General features: G+C 50.6%; 1 protein-coding gene across 1 annotated transcript in view; it reads right to left on the bottom strand.

Moving 5' to 3' along the window:
- LOC147612596 (uncharacterized) overlaps window positions 1–25,660 on the bottom strand; it is a 171,645-nt gene that overhangs the window by 17,546 nt on the left and 128,439 nt on the right. Inside the window, exon 6 of the mRNA XM_086783536.1 lies at window positions 22,324–22,410. Coding sequence (XP_086639662.1) covers window positions 22,324–22,410 — 87 coding nt within the window. The remainder of the gene's footprint in view (window positions 1–22,323; window positions 22,411–25,660) is intronic.

Genomic DNA, 25,660 nt, shown 5'->3' with positions numbered 1-25,660 from the left:
GCAAGAGAGTCTCTCTGCGCCAATCAACTGCTGGTCGCCCTTGTGCAACACAAGGGAGAAGAGGGAAGAAATTAAGCGTGTGCTGGAGGCGTGTGCAAGCTGCAGCTACTCACTAGCGCAGTTCAGAGGCATCCCGGCAGTAGTGCAGCAGCAGGAGCCCGTCGACTTCAAGCGAATAGAAGCGCACGGCGAAGCATTAGCTAAGGCTTGTAGCGCTGGGCGTCGAGCGTGAGCAGCCAGCCGAACATTGGCGAAGAAGGCGAATACGTGGCAACAAGTAGCGCTGGATCCGACGGAGCCCGTCGACGTGCAAGTGGTGCTAGGCGAAGCTATGCGAAGGCAGGCGAACTGACTTTTACTGGGCGTGAAGCAAAGGTGCCAGCGCTAAGTGTCGAGCGTGGAGCGAACAGCAGCAAGGCGTCGGTCGACAGCATAGGATGACCGGCTGGCTACGAGGGGAACTCATGCGATAAACCAATCGCTCGCAGGTAGTCGAGCGAACACACGCTATGAGTCAGCACACACAGGGCTCCAAAAACCTGCACAGCAGCTCCTTCAATTGCCCTTTTCTGCAAAAGCAGCATCTGCAATCATCAATCAACCTGCAAATCAGAAAAAATCAGAAATTTCAGAGGTATTTGCCTCTAATTTTTTGCGAATTTCTCATCAATTCAATTAATTGAGCAGGTACAGGTGCCCAATTGCTCAATTTTTGAGCAAAATTGGCAAAATTGGGTGACATTGGTCACAATCAGGATAAATTTGCAGGAAATTGGTCAAATCAGGATCAATTTGCAGGAAATTGGATGTCGAAATTTGGGGCTTTTGATGTAATTGTGCAATTAAGCACTCATACATGCTGTATGATGTGAAAAATCGCACATTTGGGCAAAATTGCAGCAAATTGCAGCAATTTGCAGTGCAAATCAAGGGGCTTTTGTGCCGATTTGGTTGATTTGCATGCAGGCAATCGCATTTGATGCTGTGGTTAATGTGCTGATGCCTTACAAGCACTCAATGTGCCTGTAAATCAAGGGGCTTTCATGTATTTGATGTATATGTGGCCAGGGGGAAGCATCGTGAATACCCAGGATGCCTTCATGTGCGTCAATGTACCATGCATGATCAGAAATTGATCTCAAATCAAGGGGCTTTTCAAGTTTGTATGCTTGTTGAGCTTGGCAAAGCAGCAGGCAAGACATATATGCCTTGAATCCTCAGAAATCAGCTTGCAGTCAAGGGGCTTTTGCCCAATTTCTGTTCGGGACTGTTTTATGCAGTGTACAGGACTGTAAAAGTCTGATTTTTACTCATTTGGACAGCCAGGAGAGCATTTATTGCTACTGTACCTGCTGGTACAGATTTGGTACAGATTTGTACATGTTTTGGCATGGCTGTACACTGTTTTGAGTGATCAAAAGGTTCAAATTCAGCTGCTGAAATTGCCGGTACAGGTTTGGTACATCATTGGTGAGCACTTGGTACTGCTGTACAGTACTTTGGAAGGGCAAAAGAGCACATTTAAGGTGCTGTCCAAAATCTGCAGCAACCAGATTTTGGTGTTTTCATCACAAAAAGTGGGAGAAAAGTTGCATTCTTGCTTCCGCAGTGGGAGATAAAGCTTGGGAGAACATTTGTTAGCACTTTGTGTGCTTTGGGTGCAGTGTTTGCACATCTTTTGGGTGCAGTGTTTGCACATTTGCAGGGAGTCAGGCATTACAGGTTGCATTTTGCTATGGCAACCACAGGTGAGAGCTCTTCATTGCTTCACATCAAGAAGCTTGAAGGCTCGCATAACTATGATATTTGGCAAACCCAGTGCTACAATGTGTTGCTTCAGAAAAAGCAGCACAAACCTATCAAAGAAAGGGGTGTGATGCCCGCTTCTCTTACAGCTGAAGAGTGGGAAGATATGGATGAGCTGGCAAGATCTACTATCATGTTGTCTGTGTCAGACTCATTACTTTTCAGCATTCGTGAAGAGAAGACAGCTTGGGGAATGTGGCAGAGATTGCAGGACTTGTATGCCCAACAAAGTGCCTCAAGCAAAGTGTATTGGTTGAAGAAACTCATAGGTCTTCAGATGAAGGAAGGGGCTTCTATGACAGCCCATCTCAATGAGTTTAATGGTATTGTCAGCCAGGTCATCAATCAAAAGTTGGCGATGGACGATGAGTTCAAAGCCACCTTTTTGTTATGCACTTTGCCAGAGAGTTGGGACACATTTAGGACAGCCACTAGCAATTCGAATGCTATGCTGTCATATGCAGATGTTGAGGGTGCTCTTCTTCAAGAAGAGATGAACAGGAAAAACAACTCTGTTGGCAAGTCTAATGCAATGAATGCACGTGGGAGATCCCAGCAAAGGGGGAAAAGCCAAGAAAGGGGAAGGAGCAAGTCTCGCTCCAAAAAGGATTTGGAATGCCATTATTGTGGCAAAAAGGGACACATCAAAAAGCAATGCTACAAATGGAAAAATGATCAAAAAGAAAAGGGAAAAGGCAAAGACAAAGAGAAGGATGAAGCCAAAGATGTAAAGCCAAAGGGCAAAAGTGGAGTCAAGATCGAAGAAATCAATGTGTCACATGCAGGTGGCAGTGAGGATGAGGTCCTATTTACGTCTTCACTTGATGCCCATTCACTTCTTACAGGTGGTCATGGTATGCACTCATGGATCATTGATTCAGGTGCCTCCTTTCATGTCACAGGTTGCAGAGACTTGTTTGTCAGGTACACTGCTGGCAATGAAGGAGTGGTTTATTTGGGTGATAACCATGCATGCAAAATTCTTGGCAGAGGTGATGTGAGGCTTGTATTTTCAGATGGCTCACAGCTTATGCTCCATGATGTCAGGCATGTGCCTGAGATCAAGAAGAATCTGCTTTCTACTGGACAGCTTGATGATGCTGATTATGTTACCACATTTGGTAGTGGAAAGTGGAAGATTAGTAAGGGCTCACTGGTTGTTGCCAGAGGCTCTAAGGTGGACACTCTTTATTTCATGCATGCAGGTGTTTGTCACCATGCTAATGTAAATGCAACCGAGCTGCCGGAAATTTCTATGTGGCATAGCCGGTTGGGACACATGAGTGTCAAAGGAATGGAGCAATTGTCTCGTTTGGGTTACTTGCCTTCTCTAAAGTTTTCAAGTTTTCAATTTTGTGAGCATTGTATATATGGTAGGCAACTACAGTGCCCCCACAAGAAAGCTCTTGGACAGAAAGATGCTCAGTTAGAGCTTGTGCATACAGATGTATGTGAGATGCCTCAGCTTTCTTTGGGAGGGGCAAAATATTTTGTGTCTTTTATTGATGATGCCACACGCAAGGTGTGGGTTTATCCTCTTCGTTTGAAGAGTGATACATTCTCAGTGTTTGAGAAGTTTGTTGCTCTTGTTGAGAATCAAACTGGCAAAACACTGAAGGCTTTGCGTTCCGACAATGGTGGAGAGTATACGTCCAAACAGTTTCAGGACTTTTGTGATGCTAAAGGCATCAAGAGGGAGCTCTCTACTCCTTATGATCCTCCACAAAACGGGACAGCAGAGAGGATGAACAGGACCATACAGGAGAAGGTCCGTTCTATGTTGTCACATGCTGCATTACCTCATGGTTTTTGGGCTGAAGCTGTTATGACAGCCGTTCACCTTATAAACAGGTCACCTAACACGAGGCTTGGTGGGAAAGTGCCAGAAGAAGTATGGACAGGGAAGCCTCCGTCATACAAGCACTTGAGAGTGTTTGGTTGCGTTGCGTACGTGCACATACGCAGGGAAATGCGCACCAAACTTGATCCTAAGTCTCACAAATGCATATTCCTAGGATATGGTGACAGAGGTGAAATGGGGTATAGACTTTGGGATTCCATAAATAGAAAGATCATACGCAGCAATGATGTCATTTTTGATGAAACATGCATGTATAAGGAGCCTGCAAGGCAACAGGAGCCTGGCAGAGTCATCTTTGATGATGATGGACATCATGGACAACAACAAAGGGCTGTAAATCAGCCATTACAGCAGGAAAACCAGCCCTTAAATGGTGCTGAAAATGGTCCAAATGGACAGCCAGAGATGGCAGAAGATATCCCTATGGATATACCACAGTTAGAGGAGATACCGGGCATGATTTTTCAGCCTTATGGCATGGAACAGGAGCCACCAATGGGTGATATGCAGGCTGGACAGCAACCTGCAAATGATGGTCATTGGGTACGGAGGTCCACTAGACCCTCCAGAGCCCCTGACAGGTTTGTTCCAGGGGTTGACTATTTGATGCTCACTGACTGTGGGGAGCCCTCATGTTACAAAGAGGCTTTACAGAGGGCAGACAAGGCTCTTTGGGAGCGTGCCATGAAATCAGAGATGGATTCTCTGCATAAAAATGGAACTTGGAAGTTGGTGCCTTTGCCTGCAGGCAAGAAGGTTTTGCCATGCAAGTGGGTATACAGGCTCAAAGTTGCATCAGATGCTAAGCCAAGATACAAAGCCAGGTTAGTGGCTAAGGGCTTCAAGCAGGAATATGGTGTGGACTTTGATGAGATCTTCTCTCCAGTGGTCAAAATGACCACACTTAGAGCTGTGTTAGCTTTGGTTGCACATGATGATCTGGACTTGATTCAGATGGATGTGAAGACTGCTTTTCTTCACGGTGATCTCCATGAGGAGATATATATGCAGCAGCCAGAGGGTTATGCAGTAAATGGAAAGGAGAAGCTTGTATGCAAGCTGAAAAAGAGTCTTTATGGGCTCAAACAGGCACCAAGGGAATGGTATCACAAATTTGATACATTCATGAAATCTCAGAAATTCAGGAGAAGTGACATAGATCACTGCTTGTACACCAAGAAAGCTTTGGATGGCAGTCTATTGATTCTCATTTTGTATGTTGATGATATGTTGATTGCCGGGAAATCTCGTAAAGAGATGGATGCTTTGAAAAAGAGGCTGCATGAAACCTTTGATATGAAGGATTTGGGTGATGCAAATCACATTTTGGGTATGCGGATACTTCGGGACAGAAATCAGCATGTGTTGTATTTGTCTCAGAAGGAATACATTGGCAAAGTCTTGCAGAGGTTCAATATGGACGGGGGGAAGAAAGCTAGTACTCCTTTGCCTCCATATGTGAAACTCAGTGCTATGGACAGCCCACAGTCAGATAGAGACAGGGCTGATATGGCCAAGATTCCGTATGCTTCAGCTTGTGGCAGTCTCATGTATGCCATGGTTGCTACTAGGCCGGACATTGCATTTGCAGTGGGAGTGGTTTCTAGATACATGGCCAACCCTGGCAAGAAGCATTGGGAAGCAGTGAAAGGTGTCATGAGATACCTGAAGGGCACACAGGATTTGTGCATTTGCTTTGGCAAACAGGATGCATTAGTGCATGGTTACACGGATTCGGATTATGCCGGTCATCCAGATAACCGGAAGTCTACTACCGGTTATGTATTTACATTCACAGGAGGTGCTGTGTCATGGATATCCAGGATGCAGAAGTGCACTGCCTTATCTACTACAGAGGCCGAGTATATTGCAGCCACAGAGGCTTGCAAGGAGGCATTATGGCTATCTCGGTTAGTGGTTGATTTGGGTTATACAGGGGATATTCCATTGTTGCATTGTGACAGTCAGAGTGCCATCCAGTTGGCAAAGAACCCTGTTTTTCATGCAAAGACGAAGCATGTGGATGTGAAGTATCACTTCATCAGAGAGGTGATAGAGAACAAGCAAATTCAGCTTGTTAAGATTCATACGGATGACAACCCGGCTGATCTGTTGACGAAGAGTTTGCCTCCGGAGCGGTTTGCTCATTGCAGACACTTGATGGGCATTGGATGAGGCCATTTTCAGCCTTGATATGGCCTTGTATATTATCATGTACATGCTGATTTTTTCTTTTCCTTTACTTAAGGGCACTTTGCCTTTAAGTGGGAGGTTGTTGGGGTAAAGGCGTTATGCCCACCCTTATAGTGTGTACAAGCCCATAAGTTATAGTACATAGTACACTTAGTACTTTTAATGTACTAAGTGCACTATGTGTACTAGTGCAATATACATGTGTGATAGGGGAGTCACACACTCATGCTTTTCATGAGTTGACTTATCCCCACAACTCTCTCTCTCTCTCTCCCTTGCTTCTCTGTGTATGTCTCCCATGAATGAACTCTAAACCCTAATTCTAGTTTCTCCCCATCACCGGTTTCAGTATGGTATCGTATTTTCGTACCATGACAACTATGAATAGTAGTAAGCATGGGGCTACTGGTTTTCGCCCATTTATGCTTACGTACGGTTGTCAGCCAAAGTCACCCATTGTCGTAGGGCTAGGGGGTGTCAAGTTGCAATAAGTCGTAGATTACTTGCAAGATATGCAAGATATGCTGAAAAATGCAAAGGAAAGCGTAAAGAGTGCTCAAGATCGCGCTCAGTATTCCGCTAACCAACAACAGACCCCAAGAGCTTTACGAGAGGGCATGTGTTTGTATCTTAAAGTCCCAAAGGACTCTAAGACGATGAGGGCTATCAAGCATTACAAGTTATCTTTGATGTTGTGGTCCTTATGGGGGTTAGTAGCTTTTATGAGATGCTATATTTGGCTCCTGGTTTATAGGAGGCTTATATACGTGACTTTATGAGTTGATTTGGGGGGAGAGCTCCTTAGACCTAGACTCGAGGCATTGAGACTACTCCCTGATTACATCCGATGGGCGGGAGTCAACCCATAATCCGAAGAGTCACTTCCCCGGATTCATTGCTGAGGACATCAATGGTTTTTAAGGGGGGAAGTATAATACATCTCAAGGCTAATCAAGGTTAAGACTTTCAGATTACGCTAACGATAGCCTAGGGGTTAGGCATCTTAAGTGGGAGTTAGTAGCTTTTATGAGACATATTAAATTTGGCTCCTAGTTTATAGGAGGCTTATATACGTGACTTTATGAGTCGGTTTGGGGGAGAGCTCCTCAGACCTAGACTTGAGGCCCTGAGACTACTCCCTACTTACATCTGAGGGTGTGTACTAGTGGTATGGGAGGCCAAGGACTGCACGTGGAGCCATGTCTCAGATACTACTATCCCCTGTGCTCGGGGACGAGCCTGAACGGCTCTATGGTTGCGCGGTGCGCTAGATGCCAGTGTCTATGTGTGGTATGGGAGGCCAAGGACTGCACATGGAGCCATGTCTCAGATACTACTATCCCCTGTGCTCGGGGACGAGCCTGAACGGCTCTATGGTTGCGCGGTGCGCTAGATGCCAGTGTCTGTGTGTTTCCTTTTTTTTTTTTTTGGAAAAACGATCCTTCTATTAGTTAATGAGAAAACGCCATAAGGCTACAAAGCTCACCTCGCAAGGAGGGATAAAAAACACACAGTGAACACCCGAGCTCCACCCCCGTGGCTGGCCGCTCTCTGGGGGGGGGCTACCTAGTAGTACATGTGGGAGGTGAGAAAAGCCAAACTGGAGGCCTATAGTGCCAAGTGACATCCTCGCCCCTCACGATGAGGAAAGGGCCAGGCTGCCAAGTGCGGAGGAAAGCCTTGCGGCGACCTCTCATGCGATCCGAGTCGCCCTGAAGTTTCCCCCAGTGTCCTCTCAAGGTGTGAATGATGTCCACCCAAAGGGCCTGTATGACCTCCGCCGGTGGAGTCGCCTGGCGGTCAATGGCCTCCCTGCATCGGGCTCTCCATATGTGCCAAGCCGTCATGCTGCTGATCATCTCCCATCTGTGCCCGACCCCCTCCTGAGGGACTGCCGAAGAGAAGTCTGGCGTCGGAACCACCGCCATCGCCCTGTCAGAGACCTGGATGGTCACACTGCCAGGGACGTCCTCATATCCAAGGGCCGGGCCACTGTCCGTGGCCCAAGCCACCGCACCCCACGTCACCAGCATCTCACCTGGCGAGCCTGCAAAAACCATCCTGAGAGCGCGCTGCCAGACCTGCCGTGCCTGTGGGCAATCCCATAAGCAGTGCCGCTGCGACTCCTGTGCATGGCCGCACCGAGGGCAGGACGCTGGGTGTCTGCCAAAAGCTAGCCAGGCCCCCACAGCCAGTCCTCTATGCGCTGTGAGCCAGAGAAAAAGCGTCACCTTCCGGGGCCGGAAGCTGGCCCAAAGGCGCTACCGGAAGTCCCTAAGAAGGCATTTGCCCCGAGGTAGTGCCTGAAGAGCCTCCTCCAGTTCCGTATCCGAGAAGGGAGAGAGAAGGGAGTGCTGCAAATGGGCCGGCACAACCGGTCTCGTGAAGCTCCGGACTGCCTCCCGAGCCTCTCTCACCCTGTCATCTGCTGGCTCAGCAGAGAGAAGATCCCTGTAAAAATCTGTGGCTATCGCCCGAACCCTGGGGGGATCCACCACAACCTGGCCATCAGCCTGCCGAAGACGCCTGAGACCCTCTCGTCTGAAGCGAGGCCCTGTCGCCTCAAAGAAATCTCGAGTCACACTGTCTCCAGCCTGTGTCCAAAAAGAAGCCCGAGCATGGAATCGGAACTCCACCCTCCTCTCCTCGATGGATCTGATCTCAGTGCGAGCTGACTCCATCTGCTCTGAGATCCAAGGGCTCGTAGGATCCCTCTCCTGGAGTCTCTGAAGGGACACTAGACTCCTCCGCAGGCTCCTCTCCTACTCTCTGAAGGCCTCCAGATGGTCCAGGGCAGCCTGTCTGAGCATCCGACTGATCTCCTGCAAGCCCCTGGCAAGATCGCTGGCTGCCGATCCTCTCCTGAACTGCAGCTCCTGCCAGACCTGCTCAACTCTGGTCGCAATATCGGGCTCCTCTATGAGACAATCTGGAATCCGGACGCTCTGGCCCCGCTCTCCTCTCGTAGGGTCCTCGATCTGGAGAAGCACTGGAAAGTGGTCTGAAAACAAGGAGCCTGCAAGTATGCCCACAGTGCCACCTCTATCACAAGCCCACTCATCAATGTAAAACCTGTCGATGCGGGAAAGGTTAACCCTTGTGGCCCGTCTATCCGAGCGCGAGAAAGATAAACTCCCCTGCAACCTGCCAAACTCCGGGAGAGTCCACGGATCATGGCCTCACCTGCAGCACTAGTTCCTCCCAGGCAGCGAGCTCCGGCCCATGAATGGTCTCCTGGCTGCCCCCCATCCTGTCCTCTGCATCCTCCAGCATGTTGCAATCCCCCCCTAGGCACCAGTGGTCTGCCAAGGGGAGGGACTGCCTAATGGTGCTCCAGAACTCGGCTCTCCCGATCGCCCCATTAGGGGCGTAGAAGTTGAGGAAGCCAATGCGGTCTTCCCCAACCCGAAGGATGATCCACTGCGCTCGACCCTGGACCAGAGTGCCAGAGTCCACAACCTCGGATAGAAGCTGCTCGCTGACTGAGATGCATACTCCACCCTGGTTCCCCTGGGAGCCATATGCCGGTGACCAAAAAGTGTGACTCCTGCCTGGCAAGATCTTCCCGCAGGTGCGGGTACGCCCGGCAGAAAGGTGGTGCTCCTGGATGAAAAGGATATCTATGGGTCCTCCAACGAGAGCCCTCTGGATCTCCTGGCGAAGTCTGCCCCGACCATTGTAGCAGCGATGTCCACCGAGACCCTGATGTTCCATGAGAGGATCCTCATGGATGAGCTATGGCAAGTGAAGCAGCCGCCACTGGCTCACCCCTCTCAGCCGGCCCGGATGATCTGCCCTCCACTCTGTGAGTCTTGGGCGCCGGCTTGGAGGGAGAATAGTCACTGTCTGTCCGGGTGCGGAGTCTCTCCAAAAAGAGGGTGACCTGTCTCTGTGTCCAGCCCCACTCCGCCTTCGCCCTGTCCAGGGCATAGGCGTGAGACCAATCCTCTGCATATATGTATCTAAAGGTAGGCTGCACCCTCGGGGCGGCATGGAGGAGAATCAGTAGCACCGCCTCAACTGAGGTGTGGACCGGATCCATCCGCCAATCTCCTATACCAAACAAGCTCATGCGGGCTGAGTGTAATCGGGTCTGCAATAGGTCCGTGAGCCCCAAGTCACTGAAGTGGTGAGAAAACTCCAGTATCTGATCACGCAAAACTTCCTCTACAGAGTTGCAATCCCATGCTGTGTCTGGGGCAACACTGAGAGGAAAGGAGAAGGCCACCATACTGCTCACCACTGAAGGAGAACGAGAGGGATGGCACACCACGCAAACTCGCAAGGGCGCGACCAGTGTCTCGAACAGGCCAGCATCCAGCTGGAGGCACCTGAAAAAACCGTAATCCACTGGTAGCCCCATCACTCGCGGGGGCCCCCCAGGGGAGGCTAGAGAGAACTCTGTGGCGGGCAAAGCTAGGATCGCCATCTCCACCGGCCCGGAGTGGCAGTGGAACAGCCGCTGGACTGAACTCTGGCCTACCCAACTGCGCTGCCCCGGGGCAGTGGGTGGTCTGGCGAAGTATCCTGGAGAGGCCGAGGGAGGGATGGGGGCTCGCGGAGAGGAGGGGGGAGAGCGAGGAGAGGATGGAGAGGCATCTGCCAGAGGATAGGTGTCAGGGGGGGCCGCCGGGGGAGGCGGGAGGGGGGGGGCTGGGGGGGGAGAGGGGGGGTGGAAGGAGTGCTCTCCGGGTGAGGGGAAGAGGAGCCGGGGGTCGCAGAGTGCGGCCCGGGATCCTCAGGAATCTGCTCCAAGGAGGGGGCGGGGCCCCCCGCGGGGGGAGGCGGGAGCAAGGTCTCCACGTGGGAGGCTCCACCAGTGGCCTCAACGGGCACTGAGTCTGAATCCTCGTCCATCGGGGTGGGACCTGCTGGCCGCCTATCCCTGACTGGAGCATAAGTGCGGGTAGGTGCCTGTACGCCAGCCGGAGTCGCCTGTCCGCCAGCCTGTGCTGCCTGCTGGTGTCTGCGACGGTCCCTGCGGGCCGGGCGTTTCCACCGGTGAACCTCCTGCCATCCGCCAGCCTCCTGGGTCTGCGCGGCATCCTCCGCCGAGGCCTGCTCGTCAGATGATCGTGCCTGCTGTGGCGAGCCAGGGATGTCCGGTCTCTGAGGTGGATGGCCACCCCTCGGGTCTCCTGCAGGGGGTCCAGAGAGGCGGCATAGCGTGAAGGATGAACCCCCTTGTGGGGACAGGCGCGTGCGAGATGGCCCATCTCCCGACATGTGTAACACTGGCCAGGGAGGCCCGAATACTCCACGCGCTGTATCAGATGTCCTCCAGAAAGACAAGGGAGGAGGATCGTCTTCGGGAGGGACTCCGGTGACGGAACCACAACACGAATGGCCGGGAGTCCTGCTGCCCGAGCTATCACTGAAGCCGCTGTCTGAGGTGTCTCCACCACCTGCCCGAACGCCTTGCCAATGGATGACAAGAGGGGCAAGTACTCCCTACGGAGTCCAGGAAAGCACATAGTTACGGGAAAACCTGTCGCGCCTGCTAGCGGGTCAGAAGCGGGGTCGAAACCATGAGTCCATCGCGCCAGGAACGCCCGGGATGAGCAGAGGGCAATGGGGCTCCGAGCCAACACCATCTGAGCTGCCTGGGGGGACTCGAAATCCACCTGGTAGTAGCCACGTCCCAAAAAATCCACGCTGACGATCTTGGCGGGCACGCCAACAAGGCTGCCTTGCAGAAGGTCGCGAAGCTCTCTCCGCATCGGACGGCTACCCACTATCTTGCAGACCAAGGAGGAGGCCTCAAGAGCGGATACTGTGGAAACAAACAACTGATGATCTTCAGCTGTGAACTCCAGACGGAGACCGGAATCGACAGGGGTAGTCGGAGCGGCTTCCATGGAGTCCTCCAGAGGGAAAAGGCCAGAAACCGGGGTCACCAACGGGAGGGACACAGCCCTGCGAGGAAAAGGAGAGGCGGAGGGTTACAGGATAGCGGGGGCGGGGCGGGGGGGGGGGGGGGAGGGGGAGCTGAGGCGGGGGAGCTAGCGGTGGGGGGAGGGGCGAGACGGAAGGGGAGGAAAGGGAGAAGGCGGAGGGGAAGAGTCGCGCAGCAGAGGAGAATGCGGAGGGGGTAGAGGTGGCGGGGGGAGAGAAGCGAGGCGGAGGAGAAGGAGGCGTGGGGGGTAGAGAGGCGGGGGAAGGAAGCGAGGAAGAAAGTGGGGGGGGGGGGGGGGGGGGGAATGGCGGGGGAGGAAACGTGGAAGGAGGCGGAGGAGGAGAAGGCGGGGGGGGAAAGAAGGCGGGGGAGGAAACGAGGAAGGAGGCGGGGGAGGATGCGAGGCAGAAGGCGTGGGGGAGATGGCGAGGAAGGGTGCAAGGAAGGAGGCGGGGGAGAGGACGGAGGAGAAGGCGGGGGACAGGCGGGGGGGAGAGGGGGGCGCGACGGCGAGAAGCAGCGGGAGGGGGAGAGGCGGAGCTCACAGGCGCAGATCGTCAGTGCCTTATTAATAAAAAATGTGTGTGTTTCCTTTTTATGTTTATGCTTAATTGCAAGCTATGTTAGCCTGAGGGCTTTACAAAAAGGATGTAGTTTACCTCCAAGAGCAGCCAGACCATAGAGGAAGCACCCTCATCTTTTTTCAGCATTTTTCCTCTATGGAGGGTTGTACATCTATAGAGGATTGTAGTCCCCCATGGGTGGACATTTTCTCTTTTTTTTCTTTTTTTTTCTTTTTCCGAGAAAAGATCCTTTCATTAGTTATATATAAAAAAAAACGCCCGTAGGGCTACAAAAGATCTCTCCTACTCATAAGAGAAACAGAGCAATGAATACAGCATGGCAGCCCGGGAGACTCTCCCTAGGTGCTGCAAAATACAAGCATCAGTACAAAAGACTCAGAGGCTAAATCATACAATAGGGAGGGGGGAAGAGCCAAACAGGTGGCCTGTAGTGCCAACGGGGGGATCCCGTGTGTAAGGTGTAGAAGGGGCCACAACGCCAAGTGGTGTGAAAGGCCTGGCGCCGCAAGATCGCCTCATCCGAGTCTCCCCGGATGCGGTCGTACTGTCCTCGCAGGGTGTGGATCAACTCCTGCCAAATCCCCCGTACAGTCTCTGCTGGTGGCTCCAATCTCCCCTCAAAGGCCGTAAAGCACCGGGCCCTCCAGGTGAACCAAATGGTGAGGCTGCTGAGGAGCTCCCATCGTAAATCCCGCTCCTGTGTCCAGCTGGCGGACGAGAAATCCGGTGCCGGAACCAGGCGAGGCTGGCCCCTAATAAATCTGATGGCCTGACTGCCCTGCTCCATCTCATAGCCCATAGCAGGCCCTGACGAAGTCGACCAAGCAACGGCACCCCACGTAAACATACCCTCTGGAGAGAGGGGAGCCAGAATACGCAACATCCGCAGCCAAATCTGCTGCACCTGAGGGCAATCCCAAAGGCAGTGTCTCTGTGTCTCCATAGGGTGGCCGCATTGGACGCAGGCCGCTGGAAGACCGCTGTAAACAAGCCAAGTGCCAACTGCTGAGTCCCTGTGGGCGACCAGCCACTGAAAAGTCGAGATCCTGCGGGCCTGTCGACTAGCCCAGAGCCGAGCCCAAAAATCCTCCAGGAACTCCTGTGAGAGTCCCTGTAGCCGCCAATGCTCCGCTGCCGCTGGAGAGACCGTCCTCCTCGCCGTCAAAATATGCCGCCCCAGCCGAACAGTATACTGGAAAAAGGTAATCTCTGTGGCCTCAAGGGATGCATAAGGATCGTGCCACTCGTACTCCCCGGGGTCCCATTGTAGCCGGACCAAGGGGCGCGCTGCATATGCCCATATACGCCAATCCGGGAGCACATCAGCAAGATCGGGGTCTATATGCCACTTTCGAGAAGCGGCGGCCACTACCCGAATCCTCTGAAAGGTGCACTCTGCAACCAAAGGCGACTCCACCTCCACTCGCTGGAGTCTGCCCTCATCCTGAATCTCACAGTAGAGGCAACTGCCATCCTCAGTGCAAGCTCTGACAGCAATCAGGATCTCCAACTGTGTAAAGGCTCCCATCCACCGTGGGGTCACTGGCTCGAGAGGCGTGAACCACTCCTCTGTGAGTGCCTCCTGAATATCATCTCTCATAATCAACCCCCCTCTGAAGTGACTCAACCTCTCCACCTGGATCTCCTCTGGGAGACTGCAGAAGGCCTGCCAGTCTCCAAAGCTACGAGCTGGGCCTGCCGCTAGAGGCCCCCAGGCTAAACGAGGCCGAGAACCCAGCATATGACCCTGCTCTGTGCGAACCGCTGGGCTCCAGATGAGCGGCTGTCTGGCCCGCTCCTCAACACAAGAAGGAGGTCGCTGAGAGAGCCCCGGTCTGAGCAGCTCCCAAGCTCTCAGGATACTCAAAGCAAATCTGTCCTCCCATCCTCTACTGAGGCCTGTCCTCCTGATCTCTATGAAGATCCAGCGAATCTCTGGTGCCCAAGTGCCCCCTGCTGGGGGCGCCCGAGCCTGCAGCCGCTGCAAGAGGAGCTCTTTCCAAGGCTCAACGCCTGGAAGCAACCCCCGAACAATAAGCTTCCCCAATAAGGCTCTGCTCTGATCGACTGGATCTATAATGCCCAAACCTCCCTGAGCCAGCGGAAGTGTAATAACTGCCCATGCAACCTTTGCCCGAGCTGGCTGACCGTCCCGCCCAGACCACAGAAAGTTCCTGATCAGCCTCTGTACCTGGCTGATGCAAGAGCTCGAGAAGATCCAGCAAGACGTAATGTACCACATGGTCGCTAACAGCACCTGATTTGCCACCACCACCCTCCCAGCCAAGGATAGTCGAGCTGTACTCCAATACAAAAGCTTCTTCCGAATGCTCAGAAGAAGCGGGGCAATCTGCTGCTCAGGTGACAAATCTAGGCCAATCTGGCATCCCAAATACCGCACTGCTGTGCCTGGAGGAATCCATCTAAAACCGGGGTCCGGGCTCCATGTCGGAGTGGGAGCACTACTGATCCAAAAGGCCACTGTCTTGTGCCAATTGATCAATGCTCCCGAAGCTGCACTAAAAACCTGGAGCGACTGCTCTGCCCGAAGAAGATTGGCCTCTTGGCCATGCAAAAATAAGCCCGTGTCGTCTGCAAACTCAGCATCAAGCAAGTCCTCCCCCCGGACTGGGAGCTGAAGTCCTCTCAAACCAACCTCCTCTGCCGTCAAATACATGCTCATAGCCTCCGCAAAGAAGAGAAAAAGAAAGGGGGCGAGGGGACACCCTTGACGGACTGATCTGGTCAGCTCAAAACTCCCCCGTCCTCCTGCAATCAACACTTGGCTGCGAGCTGTGGAATACAGAGCCGCCACCCCTCTGATCCATCCTGGCTCAAAGCCCAGGCGAAGCATAGTGCCCTCTAAGAAACCCCAATCAACTCTATCGTATGCCTTCTCAAAATCGAGAAGCATCACGACCAAGTCCTCGCCAAGAAATCTAGCTCTGGCTGTCGCCTCCCAGAAAGTAAAGATGTTGTCAAGGATACTGCGCTCCTTGACAAATCCTGTCTGAGTAGCATGAATCAACTCCCCGAGGAAGGGCTGGATCCTCAAACTCAAGGCCTTTGCTAAGACCTTGTAGACAGTATTGAGGATCATAATAGGCCTCCAATGCCGAATATCATCTGATACTCCCTCCCCCTTGGGGATAAGATAGATCAAGCCCTCTGAAAAGCTCTGCGGCATCACCCCAGTGTCCAAAACATGCTGAAAGCCCCTGCGGAGGCCTGGCCCCAAAAGGTCCCAATAGCGCATAAAAAAGGCCGGCGTCAGTCCGTCCTCCCCTGGGCAACTATGTCGCGGCAGGACCCTCAAGGCCTCGGCAAGCTCAATCTCTGAAAGAGGTGCACCAAGAACTGAACGCATACGATCTGTGACCCTCCTCTGCACATGGGCCCACACAGTCTGTCTGCAAGCATCTCTGTCCTCAGTGGCTGGCTCCGCTGAAAGCAGGTCTCTATAAAATGCAGTGGCAATGGCTCTGATCTCCCCGGGCTCAGTAGCTACCGAACCATCCGGTCTACCAAGCTAACGGACTCCTACCCGAGCATGGCGGGGTCCAGTGATCTCAAAAAACTCACCAGTCACTCTATCACCAAGCTGCGTCCACACTGAGAGGCCTAACGACGACGATAGTAAAACTCATGTCTCTGCTCCTCTGCCTCTCTAACCTCCTGGCGTGCCTGGCTCAGCTGGGACGCCAACCACTCACATGCCGGCTGCTGCTCCTGGAGGCGCTGTAACGAGGCAAGGCTGCGTCTCAGCCGATGCTCCCTCTCGCGAATCTCTCCCAGCCGTGTCAAAGCTGCAGCGTGCAAAAAGAGCTAAGCTCGATGAGTCCCTGGGCACACTGGCCTGCTGCATCCTGGTCAGAGCACTGACTATCATGCCAGATCCTCTCAATGTCCTCAGCGAGACTGGGATCTGTAAGTACCCTCTCTGGGATCCTCAACTGCAAGCTGGGGTCCCGTGTCCTCTCCTCCCATGTCAGGATAACTAGCGCATAATCTGAAAATGAGGTGCCAGCGAGAATGCCGACGGAGCCCCCTCGCTCCCCTAACCAATCGCCCACATAAAAGCGATCAATCCGTGATAGATTAGTCCCTCCCTGTCGGCGATCCGACCGAGAGAAACTAAGACTGTCCTGAGAACGGGAGAAGGCCCCATGCTGCCATGCATCAGTGATCCTCAGTGTCATGCAAAACAGGTCCCAAGCAACAAGCTCCGTGCCGTGCACTGTAACATGACTGCCTCCCACCCTATCGGCCGGGTCCTCAAGCATGTTGAAGTCTCCCCCGACACACCAATGTGCGGCCTCTGGCAATGCATCCGTAACCTGGGTCCAGAACTCTGCTCTGGCACTAGCATGATTAGGCGCATAGACGTTGAGCACGCCCAATAGCTCATCATGCATCCTCAGAATGACATACTGTGCTCTACCAGGCACAATGATCCCTCGATCCACAATGGTCTGCCGCCATACATCTGCAATGACCATGCAAACTCCTCCCTATCCACCCAAAGGACCAAACCCTACAGACCAAAAGGTATCCCATCTACTAGGCATCACCGAACCATATCTCCGGATCCTACTCTCACCCAAGTGGTGCTCCTGCGTCATTAAAATATCAATGCTGCCACCAACCAGGCATCTCTGAAGCTCCTGCCTCAAGCAACCTCGATAGCGTATAAAATGTGCTCCGCCCAGGCCCTGTACATTCCATGAGATGATCCTCATGGATGACCTGCTGAGGTAGGTGCTGTCTCAGCCGTGCGGCGGGCCTTCGCAAGCGGCTTGGATGGAGAGTAGTCCCCATCCGAGTGGCTGCGAATCTGCCCACCCGGTGTACTGCAAGAATCCCGGATCAGGCGCCAGTGGCTGTGGCCCATGGCGACTGCCTCCCGCTTTGACAGAGCAACCTCGTGTATACATACATATCCAGGGTCGCGTGCTAAGTCTGCCACTATACGCACGACCAAATGACGAATCCCTGAGGCATCCACACTCCCGGGATCCAAGAAAAAATGAGCCAACTCCCAGAGCCGGCCTATCACATCTGTCACCTCTAGGTCACTCACATGATGAGAAAACTCAACTGCCTGAGTCTTCAAAGTGCTAATAGCGAGCTCTAGAGTCCACTCCCGGTCGCAAGGGCCACAGAGAGGGAACGAGAAGGCCACTGCTGAATCAAGTGCCTCCTCCCCGCGGGCCGGAGGTATCACTACATGAACTCGGATGGGTGCTGGTGGACATTTTCTCTTAAAAATAGAAGGATCTTTTTCTAAAGGGAATTTTTTTTAAAAAAAACATAAATGGACCTAGGAAACATACTATCTCTGCAAAACCCACCTTTTAATCCTCAAACAGGGTCAAACACACCCGCCCAAGGGATTCCTAGGCTTCCCTAGCCTCATAGATATTCACAACCAATAACTCCAAGTGATGTCCACAACAAAAAACTGGGTCACGCATGCATTGTCATGTATCAAATGTCATGTCAAACAAACATTCGTAATACATAATGCACCATTGAATTCGCCTAAACTCCCATCTTCCGAGCTTGTAGTGCACAAAGTTGGGATAGACACACGAGCAAGTGTCCCAACTGTCTCACCAAAACCCAACCTATTTCACATACGGGCACAAGTTCCAATCGTGTCTAGGCAAAAATCCATCAGAAAATATGAGTTAAATCAAAACCCATAATCTCAAGGATAAGTTAGTCCAAAACTAGTGACAAACTTTCGTGCCCCCAAACAAGGTGCTCGTAATCGATTTCCACAAGCGTAGATGGCACATCAACCCCTCCCCTCTCAAGGTCACAAATGACCCCTCGTTGTATTTGTGGCTTTGGGAGAACCAACTCCTAGCCCAACTTCACTGGAACCAGGTGAGTGGCATTGAAGGGACTCCACAACCCCAATGGAACACCTAGGTTTTGCCTTCTTCTTCAAGTACTCTGCCCAAAAGGGGCCTAGTAAGAGCACCATCAACTCCATCATGCATACTCTGTTCTCATACCTAGTTGCCAACAAGTGTCTAGTAAGGGGCGCCTAACTTGCCATTGCAAGCCACCCCATCTCCTATGTCATTTCGAACCCGAAGACCTTGCAGGTGGTGGTCACTTGGGGGACATTGTGAGGGCCACGAAGGTAGGACCGGTGTTCCTCTATGAGGAGAATGGCAAGGATCTTGCACATAAGCTTTCTCATTTCATGATCTCCACTACTACCACTACTTCGGCTCTAGCGGCACCTTTGTCCCCTCGGGCACACAGTGATCAATGTGGGAGCTCATTACCAACATCTGTGGCGTATCTAGCGGGCATGATGCAATGAGGCCATCAAGGGAAAAGGCACCCACCAGTGGAGAATATTCACTCTATCTAGATGGACCTCATCCATACCCTTCAAGGGAACTAAGAGCACCGGGTGGGTGACTCACAGATCATGCGTCGCACCACCTTCCTACATAATTGGAATCTGGGATCTTTCCTCACTCGAATAGACACACGAATCATTTGGCATTATAGGCCCCTAGTCTTGGCTCCCCCCATCTCATTTTTTACACTGTACACTCTGTTCAATTACATGGTGTGTGTACAAAGAACCTAAGCTAAGGTGGATGGAAGATATCCATGGGTAGAAATGAAATGTTATATTAACGTCTTCAAAAGGCCAAAGTGACCTATGAGACCGAAGTTACAACCATGTGACATCTGATACACTGTCTGGAAAAGAAAAGAAAGAACTGAAGGTAAGTATCTAGCCCTACAATACATCAGTAGGGAGCATCCGGAAGCAGCAACTAGGGAGAGTGGGAAGCTAATGCTACTAGTCAAAATGGGGTACATGAGTACATGGATACATGAATACATGAATATGGGGGAGTACAAAAGTGACAGTGAGTACAACAGTATACGGCTGGAGTGGTAATCATCCTAGGAGCTTCTGTGAAACTGAGCTCTGATCTCTGTCATCTCTCTCTGGTATAGGCGTGGTGTCCGAAAGCCAGGTGTCCTCTGTCTCCTGCGGGCTCTAAGTGTCTCTGCTCTCTGGAGAGTAATTCCCTGCCGTGTAGGGGCTGGGAGGGGTATGGATCTCTGAAAAAATGTAGTAATCTGTGTCTGTCGCCCCCCCTCTGGAGCTGTCTGAGCCTGTAATAATGTCTCTCTGTGGCGCTGTATGTCTAGAATGTATCTCCCCAGTATGCGCTGGTCTGCTGTCTCAAAGATCTGGCGTAGGGAATGTGGCTCTCTGAATAAAATGGGATATCTCTCTCTGATGGCTGTATATGCTCTGCATCTGCATACATAATGCTCCTCACTCTCCACCTCCTCTCTGCACAATCTGCATACCCTCTCCTCTCGGGGGATCCGTGCTGCTCTGCCAGTCTCAATCTCCAATCGGTGTGATGAAACTCTGAGCTGACCAATAGCCACTCGGGAGCCGTGTGGTAAAAAGCCCTCCATCTATCTAGGCCTCTCTATAAATCCATCATCAGTGATACTCATGAAGTGATCTCTGTAGTATAGCATCTTCGGTGGAAGAGGCTGTGTAGGCGATATCCATGTCTCTCGTGTATAGAGCTGCCATAGATCCTGTCTCAATACTCTGTTCCTCTCACTATGAGAGAGAGAGAGAGAGAGAGAAATGAAATGTTATATTAACGTCTTCAAAAGGCCAAAGTGACCTATGAGACCAGAGTAACAACCATGTGACATTTGATACACTGTCTGGAAAAGAAAAGAGAGAGAGAGAGTTGAACTATAGAGAGAGAGTATTGCACAACTCAATGATAGATTGATTGATATGATAGAAGTGATGTTCACTCAGCAAACAAGTACAATGCTTCTGTAGGCTTGCAGCCTTATCTTTTGACCCATACAAATATCACACTCTATTTGAGTGTATGCCACATGGCACACTTACCTTATCACTTATAAGGGTGTGTTCACACACTACTAGAACAATAAGGGGTTGTTCACACACACACACACACACATACAGACACACAGACACACAAAAAGAGGTTCACACACACCAGGGGACTCACACACATGAGACTCCGGATCCCAACAAACCCCCCTTCGGAGTGCCTGATATGAGAGCTTGACCACACATGGCTACCTACATTAGCTTACCAAGACACCCCTCGTTGCTCTAAGTAGGGTATGACACGGAAACGAGACCTTTCATAACAGTAAGGCATTAGGAAATGGAAAACACACATAGAGGTTATTTACTTCAGTTTTTAGGGGTCTTCCCAGGCAGAGAACCCCGGATAATTTTTGGAAGTTTGAAAACTTCCCCTCGAGCATGTGTTGGTGAAGAGTAATCTCTTTCAGCGATGTATCCATGCCAATGCTGCTGGCATGGCTCCAATTTTATGCAGGAGACCAATTTGGGAAAAAAAACCCAAATTTTATGAATACGTACATGGTGTTTAATTTTATGATTTTCCCTAAAATGGAAATAATTGTTGATGTGGAAGCTTTAATTAAGGAATTTTGTCCCCAACTTTGAAAACCCCAAATTGTGTTGCGTCCAAGAGCATCAATTAGATAATTTTTACCTAATTTCTGAAAAGCCCCAAATTGTTGCTGATGTGTCACTCTGTGGGTATATTTGATACAGGCTGCTGCTGACGGCTGAATGTGGAGCGGGCGACCTAGGCGGCGACTGCACAGGCGAGAGTAGCGCAAGTTGGGCACAGTGGTGGTGCTGGATGGGGGAGGCGGCGCACACACAGTGCACAGGGTGTCAGACAGACGACACACATGCGGTGGCTGAGGCAATGGCTACAGAGGAGCAGCAATGGCAGCTGTATTCAATGGTAGGTCTGCAGATCTGGGCAGACAGGAGCTGCACAGCGATGGAGGTAGTATTCGAAGGCAGCAGCATTAGCATGTGCTGATCAGGGCGGACAGATTGGCGAAGGCAGCTGTGACGATGGTGTAACCTGCTCTGAATACCATGTTAAATTACATGGTGTGTATAGAGAACCTAAGCTAAGGTGGATGCAAATCCATGGGGAGAGAGAGAGAGAGAGAGAGAGAGAGAGAGAGAGAGAGAGAGAGAATGCCGAACTGTAGAGAGAGAGTATTGCATGACTCAATGATAGATTAATTGATATGATAGAAGTGATGTTCACTCAATAAGTATAATGCTTTTGTAGGCTTGCAGCCTTATCTTTTCACCCATACAAATATCACAATCTAATAAGTGTATGCCACATGGCAAACTTACCCTATCACTTATAATAGTGTGTTCACACACTACTAGAACAATAACCCTTTTAGGGGCTGTTCACACACACATACAGACACACAAACACGGGTTCACACGAGGGGACTCACACACATGAGACTCCGAATCCCAACACACTCTACCCTTTTGGAAAGATGTAATTCCGTCCACGAGCGGATGTTCTCCTTTCACTAATAGAAGAATCTTTGCTTGTGTGTGTGTGTGTGTGTGTGTGTGAGAGAGAGAGAGAGAGAGTGTGTGTGTGTGGGTGGGAGGCGGGAGGTGGGGGTGGTAATATAAACAGCTGAAAACGCACCACCCCTATTGAATCTTGACTATTACACCTGCTTTGAGTGTGAAAAACCAGTGTTCATGTTTCTAACGTGCCATATGCTCACACTTTCCATTCCGCAAGATAGATTTCCAACTTTTGCACACAGCATTCACTCTCTTAATCTCCGACCTTTCAGATAGCTAATGAAATGTCCACTGCTACCATAACCACAATGACACAACAGCAGAAGACATGAAAATTATTGTTTGAACAGAAGCAGTTGGATCCACACGTACTAATAAAACCAAGCTAAGCCTCAGTTCTTTACATCAAAATCTTTCTTGAAACCCATAGTAGCTTCGAGTCAAGGGTAGGAAAAAGACTGCATGATATCCTGACCACAGAACTTGCTCATGTAGCTTTGCAAAAGAAAGGTAAAAACCTATGTTCTACCCATACCTCCAAAATGTAGATGATCATTCCATGTGACGCATTAACTGGAAGTTTCACTTCTGAACCAGGGCGCATCAAAATGTCCAGAAAAACCTACACTCACAAAACAAAATTTGAAGTTTTGTTTCTTTCCAATACTATGTTTAAAAAAACTGTTGAAACAAATAGAAAATTGAATTATATACTTAAACCACAAAATAAATAAATAAACAACTGAAAAAAAAAATCTCAATGGTCCTTCTGAGGCATATGCCCTCTCTACCGCCTTGTGAGAAGATCAAGGCTACATCAGGTCTAGATCTATTTGCCCAACCAGGACATAGAAGGTGTGTGTGAACACTCCCTATGAGTGTGAAGTGTGTGTGAACACTCCCTATCATAGTTTTTTCATACGGCAACCATACGGCATACAAATACGGGTATGAAAGTATGTTTGAAGTATGCTTTGGACCCCTGGCCTGAAACATATGTGAACCTCCATTCCATGTATGTGGGCAGTACTTGCACTGAGATGTAAATTGCCCTCTCCCAATTTTCCTCGAAGTTACCACATACTCCCACTCTGATCCCTTCGGACGCACCATCTGCAAAAACAAATTTGGGGAAAATCACTTCTTCGGAAGCGGCAGAGCCAGACATTGCTGATTGGACACTGGATGGTTGGAGAAGAAGATGTATAGTGCACACACAATGCACAGTGCAGTGGGGCACGCACAGAATCGTTTCCCCAATACTTTCCCCCAAATTTTTTGGACTAGTTCAAATAGTGCGCAAGACCATCTTCATTGATGTCGCAGAAGGGAGCGCCGGTGTTTCCACCGTAGTTTGGCGATCATTGGAGGACAAATGTGGGAAGGCGTGGGGTGCCATAAGAAAATGAGCTCAACTTGGGAAGAGCGAGAGTGGTGAAGGGATCGACGGGATATGCTTGAATGATTGCCTGGATCGTCTTGATGTCGGCCGGCCTACATCTCCACGACTCTGAGCTTCGTGTCCAGATCGTAGAACTGATAGGTGTGCTTGATGGAGGACATTAGTGACCGTTAATCCGGTCTTCTCAGGACAGTCATGTTTCTTGGGCTGAATCTCGACAGTGGAGCAACCTTAGTTGAGACCATAGTTCATAACATTCGCGTTTGCTTCGTTTGCAACATACGCGTTTGAAACTCGTCTTTCATACTTGTTTTTTTTTTTAATGCTTTTCTAAGGTTTTACGTTTTTTGAAAGGTGCTACGCTTTTTTAATCGAAAATCAGTCCACACCATGAGCATTTATGTAACTTGTAAGTTGTAACTTTGTAAGTTTTTATAATGGAACTTGGAGAGCTTGAGTTGACAATGTATATTTGTATCTACTTGTCTAAATCTCGTCCTTTCTATGAGGTATTATATTTGTCACGTATGTTACTCGGCCTGGGACTAAAACATACTCGAAACATTCTTGCATACCTGAATGCGTATGCATTTGCTAAACGTATGTTATGAACTATGGTTGAGACAGGGGACCCTTGTGTGCTACGCGCCAGCTAGTCTAGACTCTGGCCAGAAGCCTTGTAATGTTTGAGGTGCTCTCCTTTGCATTCTACTTGCTGTCTAGCCTCATCGCACAAGGGCTCAAGCTGCAGCTCAACCTCGTAGGCGCTAAGACGACTGTCCTGGATGCGTTTGTGCCGATCAAGAATACCATGTGCTTTGGGATGTTGGCCATCGTTGTGAGCACCCTCGATGTGGGCACCGTCTTCCTCATGATCTTGATATTTTCCCCCAAATTTTTGGGACAAGTATCATTCGGCGTTTCATACGCAAGCAAATGTATGCTTGGCCAATCATACGCGTATGAAAAAAACTATGCTCCCTATTAGTGTCATTGCCCAATGAATAGAGTGTTGAGAAAGATAAGGCATTCAGCCTATAAAAGCATGTACTTGGTGTAAGCTTCAATATATCAAATCAACAAGAAGATCGGGTCGTGCAACATATTCTCTCTAGTGCGGTTACCTAGCTAGCTCCATCACCTCCCCCACTCATTGTACTTGGTGCACACCCAGATTCAGCTTTTTAGTTCAGTACTTTTTCATTTTGTTGGGATGACAGAGGATACCCCACACAGGTACACTGATTTGTCTCATAGGCCAAGTTCGGTCTTTCGGAAGACCTTAATAAAATCTCTCTCTCTCTCTCTCTCTCTCTCTCTCTCTCTCTCTCTCTCTCTCTCTACTGATTGGCCACACATTGGCCAAACTCGATGGATCAGTGCTAGAGGCGGAGCTCAGTTCATTTGCAGAGAGCCAGGGATGCAAAGCCTCACGACAGGCTGGCTTTCGGAGGAGCTACTCTACCCTTGACCACATCTTCACCCTCCGTGCCATCATCGAGGAGGGTAGAGCACATCAGAGGATTTACTGCCGCTTTGTGGATTTCCGCAAAGCTTTTGATACTGTACCCCAAGCCCGCCTCCTACACCGTCTACAGGAGATCGGAGTCCCATCTGACATGGTTTGGAGTATCATCACCCTCTATGAGTCCGTCACCGGACGAGTGAGAGCCCCAGGAGGTACATCACAGGAGATTTCCAGCACTATTGGGGTGAAACAGGGCTGCCCTCTATCACCCACTCTTTTCGGCCTCTACATTGATGAGATCTCGAGCTTCATTGATGGATTAGGCGGGGCTGGTCCCACACTGGCAGGTATATTGATCCCCATACTACTTTATGCAGATGACATCGTCGTCCTCTCAGACTCAGCCGAAGGGCTTCAGAGACAGTTGGATGCCTTACATGACTTTTGCACTCAACGGGACCTCTCTGTTAACCTTGGTAAAACCAAGGCAATGGTCTTCAATACCTCTATTCCCTTCACATCCAAATTGAGCTTCACATATAGAGGGGATCCTGTGGAGATTGTCTCATCCTATGTCTACCATGGTGTCACTTTCAGTGGCCCACGCTTTACCATGCTTCCCGCAGCACATGCCAAAGTGACGCGGGGATATGCAGCCTTGAGCTTACTTGAGCAGCAGTGCTTCCAGTCACATTTCCAAGAGCCCAGGACGAAGGGCTGGCTTTTTGACACCCTCATCACACCAACCTTGATGTATGGAGCGGCTTTCTAGGGCCAGATTTATCCGATGAGGATTGGCAGCGAGTTGAGAGGCCCCAGCAGGTCATGATGTTCTCCCGTATGATCCGCAACAAACCATCAGTTCCACACCAGATTATCCAGGCAGAGTTTGTTGCAGCCCCGATGGTAGTGAAGGCACTCTTCCAGACAATCACATACCTCCATCGCATCAGTCACATGGATCCCTACAGGTACCCGAGGCTTGCCCTGGAGTCCTCCAGA

The sequence above is a fragment of the Cibotium barometz genome, chromosome 45 (assembly GCF_041138505.1).
Source record: "Cibotium barometz isolate CiBa-2024 chromosome 45, ASM4113850v1, whole genome shotgun sequence".
Classification (NCBI taxonomy): Eukaryota; Viridiplantae; Streptophyta; class Polypodiopsida; order Cyatheales; family Cibotiaceae; genus Cibotium; species Cibotium barometz.
Note: the sequence above shows the minus strand (reverse complement) of the source record. Positions and strands in the feature narration are given on the sequence as shown.